The following is a 19126-nucleotide window of genomic DNA, read 5'->3' on the forward strand; positions in this document are numbered from 1 at the left end:
ATTTAAAATCAACGAATAATCAAATCGATTTAATTTCGAGTCCAATCGAATCGATGATCAGAACGAACTATCAGAGTCTCCCTACGTAAGTTAACGGGGGTTGTCAAGATAACGTCTGGTGCCAGTAGGACGGACGTGACCTACGAGTAAGGCTCGACAGGAAATGGTGTGAGGATTGTGGCTGGCGATAGGAGGTGCGTTTGGCAAGGAAAAGATGCAGAGGGTGACTACAAGATCGATTAGCTTTCTCGGTGATGTGTATGGTCTAATGTAACATTGGATTGAGATGCACTGATGCGGAAGAGATGTCATCATCACCACATGACCTTTACGACGTTGATATATATGTAGGTGATGTTGTCTCTCGTCAACATCCAAATCTAATAACTAGAAGAAATCCACCATTTTCTCAAACAAATAATAACTTGGAGCAGTTTAGTTACCATGTAATCATTTCAAACAATTCAATCGAATATGACTTTTAGGTTAAAATTGTACCAATAAGATGTAAGTAGAATATTCATCTACGCCCCCAAAACATTAATAGAGTGAGCTAGTTTATTATTGAAATATTACTATTTGTATTTCCCTTTTTATGATTTATATTTTTTAAATTTTTTAAAATATTTTATTAGATGTTTATTGTCTTTAGAGTTTTTCATGAACAACATAATGTTGATAACATCAGAATGATGAGCATTAGTAAATACTATTTTGATCCTTAATTACAAAAAGTGTGTCAACCAACTTTTGGTGGTGTCTTTTTCTATATTAGCTGTTCTTGCCATATTTTAAATTTATATGTAAAAGAAATCTATATTTTAAAGATTAAAATGCTCCTATAGATGAAACTTTACATATTAATTGTTTAATAAAAGTTTTGAGTAAAAAAAAGTATTATATACTTTTGTTACAAATAATGTTAAACAAGTAAGTTTATATCCACAACATTGGAATGTCTGCATACCTTATTCAGTGTTTATTATCCTACCACTCATATATTTTAAATTATATGTATTAATATTGTTGGTGCTTCAAAAGAATATCAACATGATCATGACTTAAATATAACTATTATTACAATGAAAGCAAAATAGATGGATAAATTATTTTCTCGTTATTCCATTGATTTATCTTGTTGCTTTTGTTTTTATCCTCGTAGATGGTTTGCGTGATTATTTATATATTTGTAATGAAAATTTAGGATTATAAGTTAATATTGGGAAGAAAATTAGAGTAATAAAAAAAATTGGTCATTAACTTAGACTATTATAGTGTAAATTTTAATAGACAACAAACTACTTTTAAAACTTCTCCATTTTTGGATTAAGTTAGCAAGAATATTATAATTAGTAAGGGAGCAAAATTATTATTGCAAAGATAAACACAATTTTGAGGAGATTATTAGGCTCAAATATATATCAATGATTAGACTAAGATGGAGGAAAAAAAAAAAGAGATCATCCGTAAGAATAATGACTACTTATATACCGTATCAACCGAAGGAACAATCGAAACATCCGAAACAAAAAATGATTGAAAATTTTATGATTTTAATTTTTATATAATTTTTTTATTATTAGACTCATTATACACCCATTTTTTAAGCTTACAAATAAAATTATAAAGTTTTTATATTTTAAGTTATTTTTAACTAATATTCTTAAAAAAAATTAATGATTCAAATCGGAATTAAAATCATCAGAATTAGAATTATCGATTCCAATTCTAATTCAAGAACTGGCGATTTTGGAACCTTATGACTTAAAATATCTAATCATTTTCAATCTCTATTATTTTCGATTTTGGAACATTATTATTTTCGATCTTGAATTCAAGTGATCAGCAAAATAATCAGCTTATCATGTTACATAGCTGATTATTTTCGATCTCTATTGAGATATTTAAGTTGATTAAAAATCTTGAGACACAAAATGTACTCATAAGAATAAATCCTCTAATTAAATTTTAATTTTAATACATCAAAAAGTTTGAATTTAATTTAAAACCCTTATCAAGTAGATAGACACATCTAAATACAGCAGTTTATTTATCCTAAATTGTAGACTACCGATTATGTTTTTCATGTATACCATAGAATTCTTAGATCAAATATGTAGCATGGCCTGTGTGAGATGCATGTCACATAGTCATGGAAATGAATCAAGGAGGAAGAAGAAGAGTATGACTTCCTTACCATCGCCAACATTTATTGAACTTGCTACAACTCAACCATCTCGTTCTTAGATGAAACCCAATACTCGTAAAGCAAGAGTACAACATAGTCTTCCACACACGAAACAAAAGCCACACGACAACATCAATTGAATAACGCAGCAGGCGGTGGAGCGACGGCATTTAGAGACAGAGTCAATGCCCGAACCACAACCATCGCTCGGTGCTAGGGATCTTTGTTCGCGCGGTTCGTTCTTGACTCAACCCATGCCATGGCACTCTCCCCTACACTGCTGCTTCGTCAAGGCTCGCAGTTGAGCGCCGCCTTTATCTTTTGGACGGTGCAGGAGATTAGGTTGTTGACGGTCTCCACCGACTCCACCGTCAGCTTCGCAGTTGGCTGGCTGTTCACTAGGATCTGGAACGCCACGGTCAGCAGAGAGCCACCGGCCTTGCGCGCTCCACCGACGCTGCCGCTGGGTAGGCCGTCCGGGAGGACAGCGAAGCCGGAGGGAAGGAGAGCGACGTAGGCGGAGTCACCGCCGCTCATGACGAGGTGAATGGCCGGGATGTCCACCGGCGCGTACACCACCAGCGACCCCGACGCGTCCGTGCACGTCTCCTGCAGTATCAGCATGCTGCTCTGATTCGCGTTCATGGCCTGCAGATGCAACTCAAATGCTGAGGCGCCACATTGCTTCAAGAAGCAGCAATGCAACCACATAATGATAAAAGTATGGATTGAGCATGAGGGAAGGTTACTATGATGTCAGGGGTGAAGAAGAAAGGACAGCTATGAGCCAGTCATGCTTCTCATGTCAAGTCTAATGTCACTAGTACGTTTGTACGCTGAGGAGAAGGAAGAGCTATGGAAATGAGGTAAAAAGATACTCACGCTGGCTCGGAGGAGGGAGACGGCGTTGCCGGTGTTCTGGCCCTTAGCGATGTGGGCCATCTCCTGCATGGGCCCGCCGTTGGAGAGGATGTCCCACTGGCTGCGGAGCTGCTCGTTGCGGAGGAAGTCGAACAGGCGCTGCGGTGAAACTGGGAGCCACACCGAGGTGGCGGCGCTGAGCACCACCCCCGGCGGTTCCCCGGGGTCGGCCACGCTCTGCCTCGTCATCACCCGCACGTCCTCCCCGATGTTGATCCCGCCGCCAAGCTTTTTCCACTCGCGAGCCGACGACGCGCAGACGCCGGCGCAGAAGTTGTCGGTCATCCGCTGCGCCAGCTTCAGCATGCTCCTCCGTCCGCTCGGCGTTATCGCTGTCATGGCAATACGACCACTTCTGCTGTAAACAACTATTGCACTTATACGTGTTCGTTCTTCGCCAAGAAGCTTACCGGTGTTGTCATCAGGAGGGAGGGAGGAGGACACGAGGATGGCGAGAAACTGGCACTGGCGTTGGAGCGAGGCCACCCAGCGGCGGGCACCGAGGGCCAACCCGGAGAGCAGCAGCGGGCGGTACAGCGGCGGGACTGCCGCCTCGTCGTACTCGGCATGCTCCACCCATGTGACCTGCGCACCACCGTCGTCGTTAGTTCATTGAATCTCCCTCTTCTCTCTCTCTCTCTCTCTGCTAGGTCGACGCTACAGTGCACGTTGTCACTAGGAGACACAGTTCCCTCTTCCCTATGCAAGCTTGATACTGCACACGACTTGGGCTCTGATGGACGCCAAAAGCTTTGACTATGAGAACCAGAGACTGCATCGATCCAAAACAAATGAACAGTAGCAGCATATACTACTGAACCCTCTTAAGAATAGGCCTCGAGCTATTGCACAGGTGTTAGCTTAGACGACTAATTAAAGCTAAGACCTGGAATAGAAATGGGATTAGAAACAGCAGACTCCTTGCGACTAAACCAATCTAGATGTAAACTAAGTCATCGTAATCCATGTTCGAAGAAAGCGACGCACAGCTCACGAGGGACGCGACATTTTTAATGTTTATTTGCAGGAGATGAGGACAGGAAGAGAAGAGACTTCCATGTCCAGACTAAACAATACAAACTGTGATCGAAAGATATGGGCGAACCCGGCGGCGGAGCCCCAACTTAGGGCTTTGAGAGCCCGGAGAGAGAGGCGAGATAGGTTGCATAAACAAGACAGCAGGCAATCTTAGGGTGACGCTCTCGAGGGGAAGAAGAAGCATCTAAACCTCTAAAGAAAGACGCACGAGAAGTCAGCGTGGGGAGACGTGCAACTCCAATGGAAATGCACGAAACGGAACGAAGTGGGGAAGGACAGTGATCAATTACCTTAGAATAGCCAGTAGGCGTATCTTGCACCACACATCCGGAAGGAAGCCTGCGGCATTGCGTCTTAGCCGGTGAGGCAGATGGGGTGCCTCTAATTCCGTCAATGGAGACGTCAACTATGGCCCAAGCGCCCTCAGTCAACTGCTTGCAGAACCTAAGGAAACGGACTTCTCGAACAGGAACCAAGGGAGACAGAACTTGGAGCTCCGCATGCATCTGGTGGCACCGAAAGCAACAGGCATCAGATTCGGTATAGATGAATGAATCAATAGCTCATGAGTGATGCTTGGACTCACAAGCTGGAGTGCACCATTGTTAGTCCCACCCAGGCCGCTGGAGATCACGTCCGCAGGGCTCGCTCTTGCGATCACAGACGGGAACATGTCTGCCCATCGAGCCTGCTCATGAATCAGACGTGAATTCATAAGAACCTTGATGGATTCCAATACAGTGCCTGTAACGCAAATAGATAAACGCTTACAGCATCCATGAGAGTGTCAACAAGGGAAGAGCTGTTGATGATGACCACCCCGGTCTCCCTGGTGGCCTCGGAAACGAAGCCGGTGGGCCTGGTGCCGATGCACCGGGAGAAGCACCGGTCGTATTCGACGTGGTTCAGGGTTTCTCTGCCGGCGTCCAAGCTCGGAATCCACAGGGGCTCCTCCAACTGGGCCATCTTCACCAACTCGTCCATGGCTACGAGTGCAAGCTCCAAGAACACGAACCTGTCCGGCGATTTGTCCACGCCGCCTACGGCCCGCGAGGGAGTTATGACGGTGTCCAGAGGGCTTGATGCCCCAGAAGGGAGATCAGTCAGCGGAGGCAACGTCGCGGCGGCCACCGTGCCGACGGAGGCAAAACCATTCGTTCCGACCGCGAGCTCCAGCGACGAGTTCGGCAACGGGAGAGGGAGCGAGCCGGCCAAGGCGGAGACGGGCTTTCCGAGAAATTTCCCGGCGAGGGCGCGGACGCGGTCGAGGTCGTCTTTGAGGCGAGCGTTATCGATTCTCAGGTGCTGCTCCTCGAGGGAGATCTCGCTGAGTACCGCCGGGCCACCACAGTTGCAGCACATGGGGTTCCTCATGGCCTCTCTGATGGATAGGTTCTCCGCTCGAAGCTTGTCGTTCTCTTGCCTTAGGATCATGTTCTCGTGCCGTTCCATCTGGGTCTGGTTTCCACGATTTGCAAGCACGTGAGAGATAAAGATCGAACTTTTAGGGGAGGGATGGCCTCAGGAAGAACAAACACCTTCATCTGCGTTCGTCTGTTCTGGAACCAAAACTTGACCTGGCGAACCTCCAAGCAAAGCCGGTTGCTGAGCTCCATCCTTTGCTTCTCGTCGGGGTGAGGGCACTCCTTGAAAAGACTAGAAACAGGGGGTCAAAATGTACTTTTCCTTCGGGCGATGCGAGTAGAATCAAAAGGTACGAGCTCGACGCAGATGGATCCCTTACGCTTCCAGTTCCTGGATCTGCTGAGGGGTGTGGCGGTGGTATCTCTTCTTCTTCCGAGGGTTTTCTTGCTCCAAATCGTCTCCAGATCCGCCTTCCAAGTTATCGCTCCCCGATCTGCTCCCGTTCTCATCTTCCTTGCTCCGACGAGCAGAATCCAGCTGCCCTCCACCGCCGCCAACCACCGGGGCCAAGTTCCGAACTCCGTGCGCGTCCAAATTCGTTTGCTGCGGAAAGTAACCCAAACAAGTATACCAAAACCGCTCCAAGAACGTGTGGGAGAAGGAAAGAAGAAATGGTGGGTTACCAGGGCGAGGGAGAGACCAGGAGAGCTGAACATGGACTTGTGGAGCGAGGACGAAAGAAGGCGCGGGTGGGAGACGGCGCCGGCAGGGTTGCCGAACGGCATGTCGCCTACGAGACGAGCGCCGCCGTCGTACAAACTCCCAAAACTCATCAAAGATCCCTTGGTTGTTCTTCTCAACGTCGCTTCGTTCTCCTTCGAAGACGCTTTCTTTTCCTCCGAGTAGCAGTGACGGCAGTGGCAGATCTACCGAGTGCACTCGCCTCCCACACGATTCTTCTCGATTCCGCAAGGACATGCAGCAGCACCTCGAGGGGATCGAGCCGAAATCTAACGAAGAATGAAAGAAACGGAAGAGAAAAATGGGGAAAACACACTAAGAAAGCAAAGAGCAGAAGGGAGAGATCTGAAGCAGAGGCGAGAGGAGGCAAAAGCATCAGCTGTGGGATGAACAAATGCCTTCAACACCCTCTCTCCCTGTCCCAAAGTCAAGTGAGAAAGACAGAGACGTAAGCCAAGCAAGAAACGCTAGCGCCTCGTTCTCTGTCCCGCTCCCTGTTCCTCGCCTAACCTCTCGAACCCCATAACCCCAGCGTACCCCCTCCAACATATAAAAAGCAAGAGAAAGGGAAGCCACAGAGCCCGAGCTTTCCTCCCCCCTTCTCTCTACTTCTGTTGCATGGCTCTGAACTCTTTTTAGTAGCGAAGCACAAAGATCGAACCTTTAGAAGCTCAGAGATCGTGGGAGATGGAGTACAGTGGGCGAGGCGAAGGCAGGCGGGAAGATCTTTATACGCGGCCGCTTCGAGGCTGCAGAAATCAAACAAAAAGGTGATCTTTTTAGAAAGATCGGGAAAGGGAGAGCTCAGTACAGAGAGAAAGAACAGGGTCGGTTGGCCAAAAAAAAAAAGGAAGAACAGGGTTGGTTGACTGTCCCGTCCGTCTTTCTCGTAAAAGCTAAAGCTAAAGTCCACACCGTATCACCTTCAAGAAGGAAATTTTCCTCATTGTAAAACAAAAAGGAGAAATTTTCCACCAAAATATTAAGTTATCGATTTGAATCAGAGATATCAAAATAAAAAAATGCATATTTCTGTGCTAAAATTAAAGTATAATTAGAATATTCATATATACAATTTTAAAATATAATATTTATGTACTTATATCTAATTTTTTTTACTTGATACAAAAATAAATTATAATATTAATATATAAAATAAAAAGTATCATATTATTAAGAATTTAAAAAGTTAGATGATATATACTAAATTTGATTTATCATTTATTGTATATTAATTTTTATATTTATATTAGTGTATTGTTACCTATATGTGAGCGAGACATGTATACCATTTAATATAATAAAAATATATTTTAAAAAAATATAAATTAAATGTATTATGTAATTTATTAAACCTAATTTTTATGTTAAAGTTGCATACAATATTATATATATATATATATATATATTCATATATAAAGCAAAAAAAAGAAATGGTATTTATTAACTCTAATTCATCATTTATTAGACGCGAGCTTATACGTTGAATTTGACGTTCAAGTTCTTAGAGACTGAAAGAGTCAGCTGATACATATTAGCAATGATCCATAATTCATGAAACCTATGTTTCTAAGTTGAGTTTATATTCATTATTATTCATCAATTTTAAAAGCAGACTTGTGATTGTTGTTCACTGATCTATAAAATATTATTAAAATGTGCAGAAATATGCAAGAAATCTCCTCTCACTTTCTACGTTTGAGCTAAGAAAACGAGAGTTCAAAAGCTGACAGAAAAGGCAGGGCCAACAGTGTCTCCCACAAATCTCTTTGTCTTCTTCCTTCCGCCGCTTCTTCACAGGCGTCCCCGACTCGAACAAAGCATCCAACAGCGGAAGACAGGAACACCAAAACAAAATAGAAAGGAAAAGTTGGAGGAGGACATCTCCTGAACTCTCCCTCCTCGTAAAAAGAGCAGATGCAGAGAGAGATATTCGTCGGCCGTCTGATCTGAATCAGACGAGCGAGATGTGGGGATGGGGGACTCGACGGAGGAATTGAAGGCAGAGGCGAAGGTTGGCGGGGAAGTGGGATTCTAGTAATAAATTAGTGGGCCGGGGAGTGGGGGCGAGATCCACCGTTGGTGCTTCCGATCAAGGGTGAGGATTGTCGTGGCATAGGTGGTCGCTGGGTGGCAGCTTGCCGTCATTAAATGGCCTCCACCAATATTTCATGTGGTTCATCACTCATGCATCTTTCCAGCATCAATGTGCTGTTTTCTTTATTATTATTATTATTATTATTGTTATTATTATTATTATATGAAATTGTTTAAATACGAAAATAAAATATTCAAGAAGGGTAATTGATCTTGTGATTTCAAGTATATAATAATTATTAAAGGGATCGATCTTGTGATCCTAATAAACCCATGCGTGGAACAATAATCTCAAAAATACATTTAATTAGAGTGAAGTTAAAAAAAAAAGAAACTCATTTATATATTTAGAAAAATGGAGATGAAAGAAAAATTAGAAAAGACACGTTTTAAACTGGTGGACTAATCAATACAGATGTGGGCACAATTATCACTCTATGAATGTGATATTATTGATCACCTTTTTGTCTGATATGAATCAAAGATCTGAAATCAATCCATATGCATTTCACCCTCTTGGAAAGTAGATTCAAACAGGCCTCTTGTGATACTGCAAATTATTATCCGACAATTGTGTCCATACTTTGAGAGGTATATATATACACAGACAGAGAGAGAGAAAGAGAGAGAGAGAGAGAGAGAGAAGACTAGTGTTATGTTGACTATTGTTATCAACAGCCTTATCATGATGATGATGATGATGGAGTACATTTTGATTGATATGCATGGACAAGATAAAGATGAGGACGATGATATAGGAGCTACTTAGCAATCATGCATCATCATCATCATCATCATCTTCTCATGCTTGAGCAAAAACTTTTCTCTCTTAAGAAAATTTAACGTTTGATGCTCATTTCATGTGATTGTGTCATGGAATGATTAAAAAAAAAATCTAAATTGGCATGAACGTGAAATTTAGCTCTTTTCTAACTTTTTGTTTTATTTTTTTGTCTCAAGTTATCAACCAAGCACTCTGACAGAAAAGAAAACATGCAGATTCGAAAGTAGATGTCAAACACAATAAAGACAAGCAAACCAATTTGTCTATTGTGAAGCATGATCGTCAGGGTGGTGTCCGCTTTGTCTTCTTTGGTCACGTACTATTTTAACTCTTGCCAAAACCTTGACGTTGGATATTGAATCGAAAGTTATTTTCAGATAAGGAATTGATTTAAAAGTTTAGTTCAAATGATGTCTTTGTCTTACTTATATATATATATATCCTTTGATGTAAGATATTATTTTTTTCAAATGTAATTAGGTTACAACTTGGGATGTCTTAAAGGCTAAAAATGAGATACTAATAAATTCTTCTTAAAAAAAAAAAGAGAATACTTGTATTATGGATCTCACTGTGGTTATCAATTTGCATGGAAAGAATCATAAGGTCATTTTGTTAAACCAATAATCAGAATGTCTTAGAAAAAAAAAATCAGAATAAACAATCGAAAGCAGCATTAATGGTGATCTTCACATAAGCCAGAGAAATGTTTTTATACCCACTTAATCCAACACTTACTAATATTTGATCTAATGATAATATACCAAACTCAAGTTATTAATTTTAAACCTCATTCACTTAAAAGAAAGACTAAGAATTTTTGTCTCAAGATAATATTAAGCCATGGTTAGTGATAAAACATAGTAGGACTTTTACTAGTTACTTAACTGATTAGAAAAGGATGTAATACATGCTTAAAACTTGACAACGTAAACTAAACTTTAATGTGTGCTATAAGCCCAAATAAAAAACTGAGAATTGTATGAATGACCAAAGCCAATTTTCTAAAGATTATCCATATATATATATATATATATATATATATGTATATATATAATCTTTTGATTGATTTTGGGATAGATTTGAATAGGGAGGTGTATCCAAGTTGGATTCAGATACCTATATGTACGGTTGGATTTGGGTTCAAGTACCCTACTAAATGTCAGGTAGGAATGACTTTATGATAAATTATAGCAAAAAATGATAATAAACATGTTAGGATTATATTATGGTAGTTTTCAAAAAAGTTTGAATAGGTTTAGAGATAATTTTTCTATTTATACTTGAGTTATATTCCATCAGAAATTCAATATAGAAATCTTTTATTTCGACAATTGGTAATCCTAAAATCATAAAAAATTAGATAAATTAATGCTAAACATATCATAATTATGTTATGATAGTTTTCGGGAAATTTGAATAGTTTTAAAGATAATTTTTTTATTTATACTTGTGTTATGTTCCGATTATGCTCAAGTTACGATTAATCATAAATTCAATATAGAATTTTTATATTTTGACAATTAATGACCATAAAATTAGAGAAAATAAGCAAAAGTGATACTAAATGTATAGGTTATCTTTATCAAATACACTTCAATTTAATTCATTTAGTTAAACATATTACTTGACTGGAACGTAAGGGTGCTAAACTTTCTAATATGTTTTGTAATATATATATATATATATATGTTTGAATTTCTTATTGTTTATTATCCCCTAAACTTTGGATATAATATTTATTATTTATAATCTTTATTTTTGTAGGTATATATAGAATAACATCAGTATGTAGATTCCTCCTGGCGGTAAGAAGGCATATCATAATTTAAAGATTTATATTAATCATTATTAAATTATATGTAACTAATTAAATTTTTTTACCAGTGTAAAGTCGAGGAAGCATGAAACACCTGTTCCTTCTTCGTCTCCTCCACCATCTTGTCCTTCCTTAGTTACCACTAAATCTCATCATAATACATAATTAGTGGTCATTGTTACATCCATCAATTTAGACATTTTCTTTATAAATCAAGTATTAGGAGTTAGAGGGCATATGAATTTTATTTTCTCTAGGGTGTCATTATCATGTTCTTAGGAGAATATCTTTTTGTCATCTAGTTGATATTCCTAATATTTTTACTTATCAATTTACTTTATATAGTAATTTGAATCATTTGAACGATGGATCTATTTTTATGTTTGGTGGTATCCCAATTGAGTTTAACTTGAGTGATATTACTCTAATTTTGAGGATTCCTAATTATTGAAAACTCATAGATATTGAAGCAATAGCTTAATGTTAACTCATATTCCCAATTAATTTTTGATTAGTTTAAATAATAATTTAATAAATCTAGATAAATATACAATAATTACATAAAAGAAAATAAGGAGGGGAGAGGGGGTTAGTTAGAAGGCTCACGTCAGAGTGTAAGAGTCGAAAACAAAATATATCAAGAGTTAGTCCTAGATAAGATATAATCAAGGAGTTCCATCAATTATATTTTCTGAGTCAATACATCACATAAGTTTTGAGAATAGAAAATATTTTTTTTTCTAAATAATCCTTAACATAACTTAAAATGATCTCATGCTTTTGGCTTTACATAATAAAATGATGGTTGAATGAATGATGCTATAGAAGAGGTGACGCATAGAGTGGTGTTGATTGATGGGGGGCTACGTTAATGATAATCGATGGCTAATGTTGTAATCCTTTTGGTTGTGGCGACAGTCTATCCCTTGAATAGATAGGACATCTATCCCTTAAAGACTCTCTTCTCGTTTAGTTTCTTCGTTCGTGAATATAGGCTCTCAACTCTTAATTCATTAATTAACTCTAAAATATGATATTTATAATACTTTTGTAAAGATAGATATCGTTTGGATGAGTATCACATGCTTTTTTTTCTAGAAGAGAAATAGGTAGAGATCTATAGTGTCATATACCTCTTTCTATAAGAATGATGGATAGAGATCCAAATGATTAAAACAAGTGTCTACCCTTATACTAATATCATATATCCATTTTTAGAACATAGGAAGTTAGAGATGAATATGATGAAGACATATGTCCACTTTAAGATCCTCTATCATGTGTACTTTAAGATAGATATGTGCATGACATCTCTTTTGATGACTTATGCAAGCTCATGCTTAAAGCCCAATACAAATATATCTTATATACAAATTCTATTATAACATAATAAAATGTAAAAAAATATATAGGAAGAATCATCTATGTACATTTAGGTCAATATAGTTTCGATTTAGTGATTCAAAACTTTCTATTTCTTCTAATATCATTGTTATCTAATGATGTGATGATGCGATTGAGGCCGATGATAAATGAGTATTTTTGTCGAAACAATGAAAAAGAGAAGTTTATATGTAAAAATTAATTATGGAGGTATCATTATATAATGTTTTTAAGATAAAATACTAAAAAAAAAAATACTGAAAATTACTCATACTTTAAGATGATCATTGATTTTTTTTTTTTCTATTGAAATGGGTGGACAGATCATATTTTCTCCAGGAAAGGTTATTCCCCAGTGACCACAAAGAAAAGCTTCTTCGTTAGATTTGTTTTCTTTCCATTCGAATGCCAAAGAATGTGACTGCAAGGAAAGCTGCTTCATGGTTGAACCCATAAAAAAGACAAGTGTTATTTATTGAAGACACAGCTTTAGGAAGAAGAAGAAGCAAAGAATCATTTTAGACCTCATTAAAATTCATTGATTCTACTACCGAAGACACCAACCCAACTCTTGAATCCCTCGCCTTGACACAAATATAACGCACCTTCTTCTCATTGCTGTCTCTCTTCTCAGCGAAGCTTTTAATTTTTAGAGTGTTCTCTTGTTATTAGCCCCTGGCCAATTGGAACGGCGGTTGCGGCCATGTCCGACGCCGACGTCCAGAGGGGCGCCGCCTCCGCCGGTGGGAAGACCATGGGATGTGCCGCCTACTCGTACCGAATCCCGGGTAATTACCCATCGCCGTTCTACTATGACCCCGGAGCCTTGGCGGGGCGGGAGTGGACGTCGTGGATCGTGCCCCTGATCGTGGTCGCGAACGTCGCCGTGTTCGTGGGCATTATGTGCGTCAACGACTGTTCTGGCCACCGGAACCCCTACGGCTCCTGCGTCGCCGGGTTCCTCCGCCGCTTCTCCTTCCAGCCCCTCCGCGAGAACCCCCTCTTGGGGCCCTCGTCTTCGACGTAACGTCACCGTCCCATCTTGGTGTGACTCTTTCTTGTCAAATCTGACATAAAGTTGCGATCTTTATTGCTCTGGCTGCTCATAAGTGATATATCCGGGAAGGAAGAGGGTGGCATAACAAGATAAAAGCATCATATTTCTACACTTTTTTTTACCAAAAATTTCTTTAGGAAATCACCGAAATTTGATTTTTAGAGTCTCTTTTGAGAAAATTAGCTGCTTTTTAGTGTCTAAATATGCCCTGTTGTTTAATGCAAGACACTTTATGAGAAAGAAGTATTTGTCAAGTAGATTTTTCTTTCAATTCCCGCTAAGTTTGCTGTCAATTCCTGCTTGTTTGCAATACTGCTTGCTTATTTCAAAGAAGTCATTTTTCTATGGTTAGATTCTGGTCTACAGTGTGAGACCACGAGCTAAAGAGGCCTCTAATGACTTTTGAGAACATTTTGCCGGGTCATATTTGCATAGGACAAACAATTTAGTTGTGGCAATAATCAGGCTGCTGAAATTTGCTATCTTGAGAAGTATGAACAGATTAGCCTAACCTTTTATTAGGTTGATCTAAGTCCTCTTTCTCATTTTCTGATCCTTGCTCCGCAAAGAGTGTGCAATCGAATGATGCTTATTATTCACGAAGCAGATGTCTTTTGTGCCTTTGATATAATTAGGCACATAAGTTTATCCTCTAATGGTGGTATCTTACACATGGATCTTGTTCTTGTTTTAATTGCCAGACTGCAGAAGTTGGGTGCTCTAGAATGGGATAAGGTGGTACACCAGCATCAGGGATGGAGGCTTGTGACTTGTATGTGGTTGCATGCTGGTCTTATACATCTGCTTGCCAATATGCTAAGCTTGGTTTTTATTGGTATTCACCTTGAACAACAATTTGGATTCAGTAAGCAATATGTTAGATTGATTGCACATCTGCTTGCCAATCTACCTACTCTCTAGATTTGGTGGTAGTATTTTGTCATCTCTTTTCATCAGGAATAGTATCTCTGTCGGTGCTTCTGGTGCTTTGTTTGGACTTCTTGGAGCAATGTGTTAGTCTGGCAAGTTCCATAGTCTCACATCGGGAAAATCAGGCTTATTATCTCCTATTGAAACTATAAATAAGGGTCTGGGCTTTGAAGTCAGATGCATCACAAGAAAAACCTAAGTGCAAGGTTTATCGTACCGGACTGTACCGCCCGGTACGGGCGGTACGTACCGGTCTGACAGGCCAGCGGTACGCGGACCGCCCCGTACCGTACCGAGTACTGTAGCAGTGTACAGTAACACTGTAGAATTGTACAGTAGCACTGTAGCAGTGTATAGTGCTCGGTACACGTGAGTGTACCGAGCGGTATACCGTACCGTACCGGTACCGAGCCCGGGTCGAAACGCCGGTACGGTACGATACGGCGAACCTTGCTAAGTGTTTGCTTTGAGTTTAAGTTTACACTCAGTTAAATAGTTTGGGCTTATAGTTTGAGTTTTTCTTGTTTAATAGATTCGGGTGTTTTATGACCTACGAACATCTTCCTAAGGCATTTGTAATAGTCCCTCTTTTATAGTAGTGATTTGCTCCTCCTTCGTCCGTAGATGTAGTTCAATTGATCGAACCACGTAAATCTGGTGTTCTTATCGTTTTTATTTTTTTCGCTCTATTGTCTTTGTTGGGTTGCCAAAATTACTCTTTGGTAAATTTCCTAGGGCTAGCTCTAACAAACTGGTATCCCTGGTTTCAAGATCTTTTGGCAACAATGACAATAACAAAGATTGTTGTCGAGAAATTCGACAGAAATGTCAACTTCGGCATGTTGCAACTTAAGATGGAGGTCATTATGACTCAAGATGAAGTTGATTTGACACTACAAGGAGCTAGGAACATTCCAGATGGTACGTCAAAGGAAGATCTTGCGGGTATGGATAAGAAGGCCCGATCCAGCATTATTCTAAATCTCTCTGACGAGGTTTTAAGGGAGGTAGCTACGGAGACTACGATTAAGAGTATGTGGGACAAGCTTAAAGCCTTGTATATGAAGAGGATATTGGAGAATCGTCTTTACTTGAAGCACAGTTTGTATATGCTTCGGATGACTGAAGGTACATCAATACTCTCACATCTTGATAGATTTGATTCCTTAGTTATGGATTTGGAGAATATAGATGCAAAAATTGATGATGAGGATAAGGACCTGTTACTTTTGTGTTCTCTTCCCCAATCTTTTAAGCATTTCCGTGATATTATGATTTATGGAAAAGAAACAATTTCGTATCAGGAAATTAAATTTGCACTAAAATCTAAGGAGCAGATAGACAGAGATATCACTAGGGGAAGTAGAAGGAATCAGGCTGAGGGTCTGGTTGTCTAGGGTAGAATGGATAAAAGAGAATTTGACAGTAGTAGATCTAAATCCAGACATAGAAATTTGGAATACATATATTGTCATAAAATGAGGCACATTAAGGCTGATTGCTTTAAATTGAAAAATAAATTAAAGAAAAAGGAAAAAGTTGTTGAGAAAACTACTGAGTCTGTTGAAGCTAGTGTAGTAGCTGATGAGAATGATGAAAATATTTTCTTTGCTACTGATGACAGGACGAGGTCTAAAAATGAATGAGTTTTAGATTCGGGTTGTTCTTATCACATGTGTCCTAATAGAGATTTGTTTTCCACATATGAATCTTGTAATGATGGAATTGTTTTGATGGGCAATAATGCAGCATGTGATGTTGTTGGTAGAGGAACAATCCGAATTAAAATGCATGATGATATTGTGAGGACGCTCACTAATGTTAGACATATTCCTGATTTAAAAAAGAATCTCATCTTTTTAGGCACCCTATAGGCCCTTGGGTGTAAATACACAGCTGAAGATGGAGTTATGAAAGTTTCTAGAAGTGCTCTTGTTGTTATGAAAGCTTGTAGATCTAGTAACTTATATATTTTGCAGGGAACTACTGTCATAGGCTCGATTGTGTTGAATCTCGGATTTTGATAATAAAATCAATTGATGGGTTAATTGATCTAATCCATATTATTGAGTTAAGTGTGCAGGAGTAACTACGATAACCAGAAAACACAAAGCAAGAATACCGGAGTCAAGTTCGATGGACGTTTAAGAGTCCGAAGAATCGTCGGAGATGCTGTCGGAACCAACCAAGAAGAAATCGGGAACCTGTCGGAATTTTCGGAAGTTCGTCGAAGAGATCGTCGGAGGTTCACGGAGATCACCGAGAAGGCTCGGCTACTCGTTAAAGTCATCACAAGTTCGGGAGCTTGCTGGGAGTCCGTCGGAAGAAGTTCGTTAGAAAGCTCGCCGGAACAAGACTCGACGTTCCCGGTTGAAAACTTGCTTAGGATGTGTTTCGTTATGTAGTTCACTTGTAATTAGGATTAGGATTAAGAGATAATCCTATATCCTGGTTAGGGGCCAACTGGGCCCAAAATTAGACTTGGTTTGGGCTAAATTTGAAGCCCAACAAGTAGACCGAAGGGTCTGGCGGTGGCACCGCCAGACTGGGCGGTTGCACCGCCCAGCACTGTCAGTGTATGACACTGACAGGCGGTGGCACCGCCAGCATCGAGAACTCAAAGAGAATTCAAATTTTGGAGCCCAAATTTGAATCATCTTGAGGCTTATAAATACCCCTCAAATCTCAACTGAGATTACAACTTTTTGAGCAGCAAGTGTTTGAGAGAAAGGCCTTAGAAAAGTCTTAGCTAGTCTTGTTTTCAATTTGCTAGTGTTCACCTCCTTCTTTCTTGCTGAAAATCTGTAAGAGAGTGAACCGCTTGTAAAAAGTTGTAAGATGGGTATTCACCCTTCCCTTTTAAGAGATTTGCTAGTGGAAGGTGGGAGCCTCATCGAAGAGGGGCCTCGCAAGTGGATGTAGGTCATTTGACCGAACCACTGTAAAATCGGCGTGATTTCTGGTTTGCATTTACTTATTGTCATTTACATTACTGCAAACCATTTGCACTTTAATGCTATACTGCTTTGTCTCCGTCTTACTTATCCCTTCAAGTTAAAACGTAATCGAAACGATTTTAAACAAAAACGTTGCTTTTATCGTACGAAGTTTCCGAAAAGTGTTTAAATCGTGAAAAGTTTATCGCACTTTACCGCTGCACTAATTCACCCCCCCCTCTTAGTGCCGCTCCGATCCTAACAATTGGTATCAGAGCAAGACTCACTCTCATATTTGGTTAATACCCAAGAGAGATGACTTACTCCGGCATGCATGAGGGACACTCTATCACACGTCCACCCATGTTTAATGGGTCGGATTACACGTATTGGAAGACCCGTATGAGGATCTTCCTCATTTCCATGGATTTCGAGCTTTGGACTATTGTCGAAAACGGATTTCAAAAATCTTCTCTTCCGATGAGCGAATGGAATGAATCGGAGAAGAAGGTTTTTGCCTTAAACGCAAAGGCTATGAATGCCTTGTTTTATGCACTAGATAAAAATGAGTTTAATCGTGTTTCAATTTGTGATTCGACTTTTGATATTTGGAGAACTCTTGAGGTCACTAATGAAGGCACTAGCCGAGTGAAAGAGTCCAAAATCAACATCCTTGTGCACTCTTATGAACTTTTTCGAATGAAACCAAGTGAGTCCATCGGAGACATGTACACCCGTTTCACGGATGTCATCAATGGACTCAAAGCTCTTGGTAAAGATTTTTCTAACTTTGAACTAGTAAACAAAATCTTAAGATCTCTTCCTAAAAGTTAGGATCCAAAAGTTACGGCCATTCAAAAGGCCAAGGACCTCAAAACATTCCCTCTTGAAGAACTTATTGGATCTCTAATGACCTACGAAATGACATGTCAAGCTCATGACGAGCTCGAGAACCCCCTTCCAAAGAACAGGAAGGATATGACACTTACATCACAAGAAGACCACTTGAAAGGAACATCAAGTGATGAGGACAGTGACAATGACATTGTACTTTTGACTCAAAAATTTAAAAAATATTTAAGAAAGAACAAATTTAAAAATAATACAAAAAATAAAGTTAAACAAAAGAAGGACCAAGTGATTTGCTATGAGTGTAAAAAACCGGGACACTACAAGAACGATTGTCCTCAAGCCAGAAAGAGAACATCAAAGAAGAAGGCGCTCAAGGCAACGTGGGATGATTCAAGCGTGTCCGAAGAAGAGGAGTCCAACACCGAGCAAGTTGCTCATTACGCGCTAATGGCTTTAGGAGAAGAGGTATGTGATTTATTTAATGAAGATTTATTTTTTGAAGAACTCTCTATCGCTTTTCATGAATTATTTGATGAATGTAGAACTATTAGCAAGAAGTTAAGTATCTTAAAGAAAGAGCATACTTTGCTACAAGATAAGTTTGATAGTCTTCAAACTCCTCCATGCTCTAAGTGTGAGCATTTAGAAGCAATAAAAAATAAAAATTTGCTTCTTAAAGAAACCTTAAACAAGTTTAAGGTTGGTAGCAAAGGATTAGATATAATCCTTGCACACAAGGGTCACGTCGCAAATAGAAATGAAATTGGATTTGTAAAAGGATTACATCAAAATCCTACCACTTTCATAAAAAGACCTACATTACATGTTTCCTCTTATATGAAATGCAACTTCTGTTGTAAATCCGGACATATTGCCTACAAATGCCCATTTAGGAAAATTAGTTCACAAAAATTAATATGGGTTCCTAAAGGAACTATAAAGGATTCAATAATAAATAACAAAGTTAGTAGATCAATTTTTGAGGCACCCAAAATCAAATGGGTACCTAAAAGTC

At 39.5% G+C, this 19126-nt stretch overlaps 2 protein-coding genes across 4 annotated transcripts; one reads left to right on the forward strand and one right to left on the reverse strand.

Annotated features, from left to right (window-relative positions):
- Positions 1-2171: 2171 nt before the first annotated feature.
- On the reverse strand, positions 2172-7124 carry LOC103985704 (homeobox-leucine zipper protein ROC5). 2 transcript variants are annotated; one of them, XM_009403497.3, is made up of 10 exons: positions 6915-7124; positions 6196-6522; positions 5892-6115; positions 5686-5803; positions 4919-5605; positions 4734-4835; positions 4438-4653; positions 3520-3694; positions 3071-3441; positions 2172-2836 (listed from the first exon to the last, which is right to left on the reverse strand). In XM_009403497.3, exons 2-10 carry the CDS (start codon positions 6343-6345, stop codon positions 2477-2479), a joined length of 2403 nt encoding a protein of 800 aa, XP_009401772.2. In that variant the 5' UTR covers positions 6346-6522; positions 6915-7124; the 3' UTR covers positions 2172-2476. The 2 variants fall into 2 exon arrangements, with proteins under 2 accessions (XP_009401772.2, XP_065006280.1); XM_065150208.1 differs by lacking the exon at positions 6915-7124 and having other exon boundaries at positions 6213-6353.
- Positions 7125-12765: 5641 nt separating this feature from the next.
- On the forward strand, positions 12766-14347 carry LOC135638862 (RHOMBOID-like protein 2). 2 transcript variants are annotated; one of them, XM_065152368.1, is made up of 2 exons: positions 12766-13359; positions 14095-14347. In XM_065152368.1, exons 1-2 carry the CDS (start codon positions 13040-13042, stop codon positions 14312-14314), a joined length of 540 nt encoding a protein of 179 aa, XP_065008440.1. In that variant the 5' UTR covers positions 12766-13039; the 3' UTR covers positions 14315-14347. The 2 variants fall into 2 exon arrangements, with proteins under 2 accessions (XP_065008440.1, XP_065008441.1); XM_065152369.1 differs by having other exon boundaries at positions 12769-13381; positions 14095-14236.
- Positions 14348-19126: the final 4779 nt, after the last annotated feature.

The sequence above is a fragment of the Musa acuminata genome, chromosome BXJ3-5 (assembly GCF_036884655.1).
Source record: "Musa acuminata AAA Group cultivar baxijiao chromosome BXJ3-5, Cavendish_Baxijiao_AAA, whole genome shotgun sequence".
In the NCBI taxonomy this organism is placed as follows: Eukaryota; Viridiplantae; Streptophyta; class Magnoliopsida; order Zingiberales; family Musaceae; genus Musa; species Musa acuminata.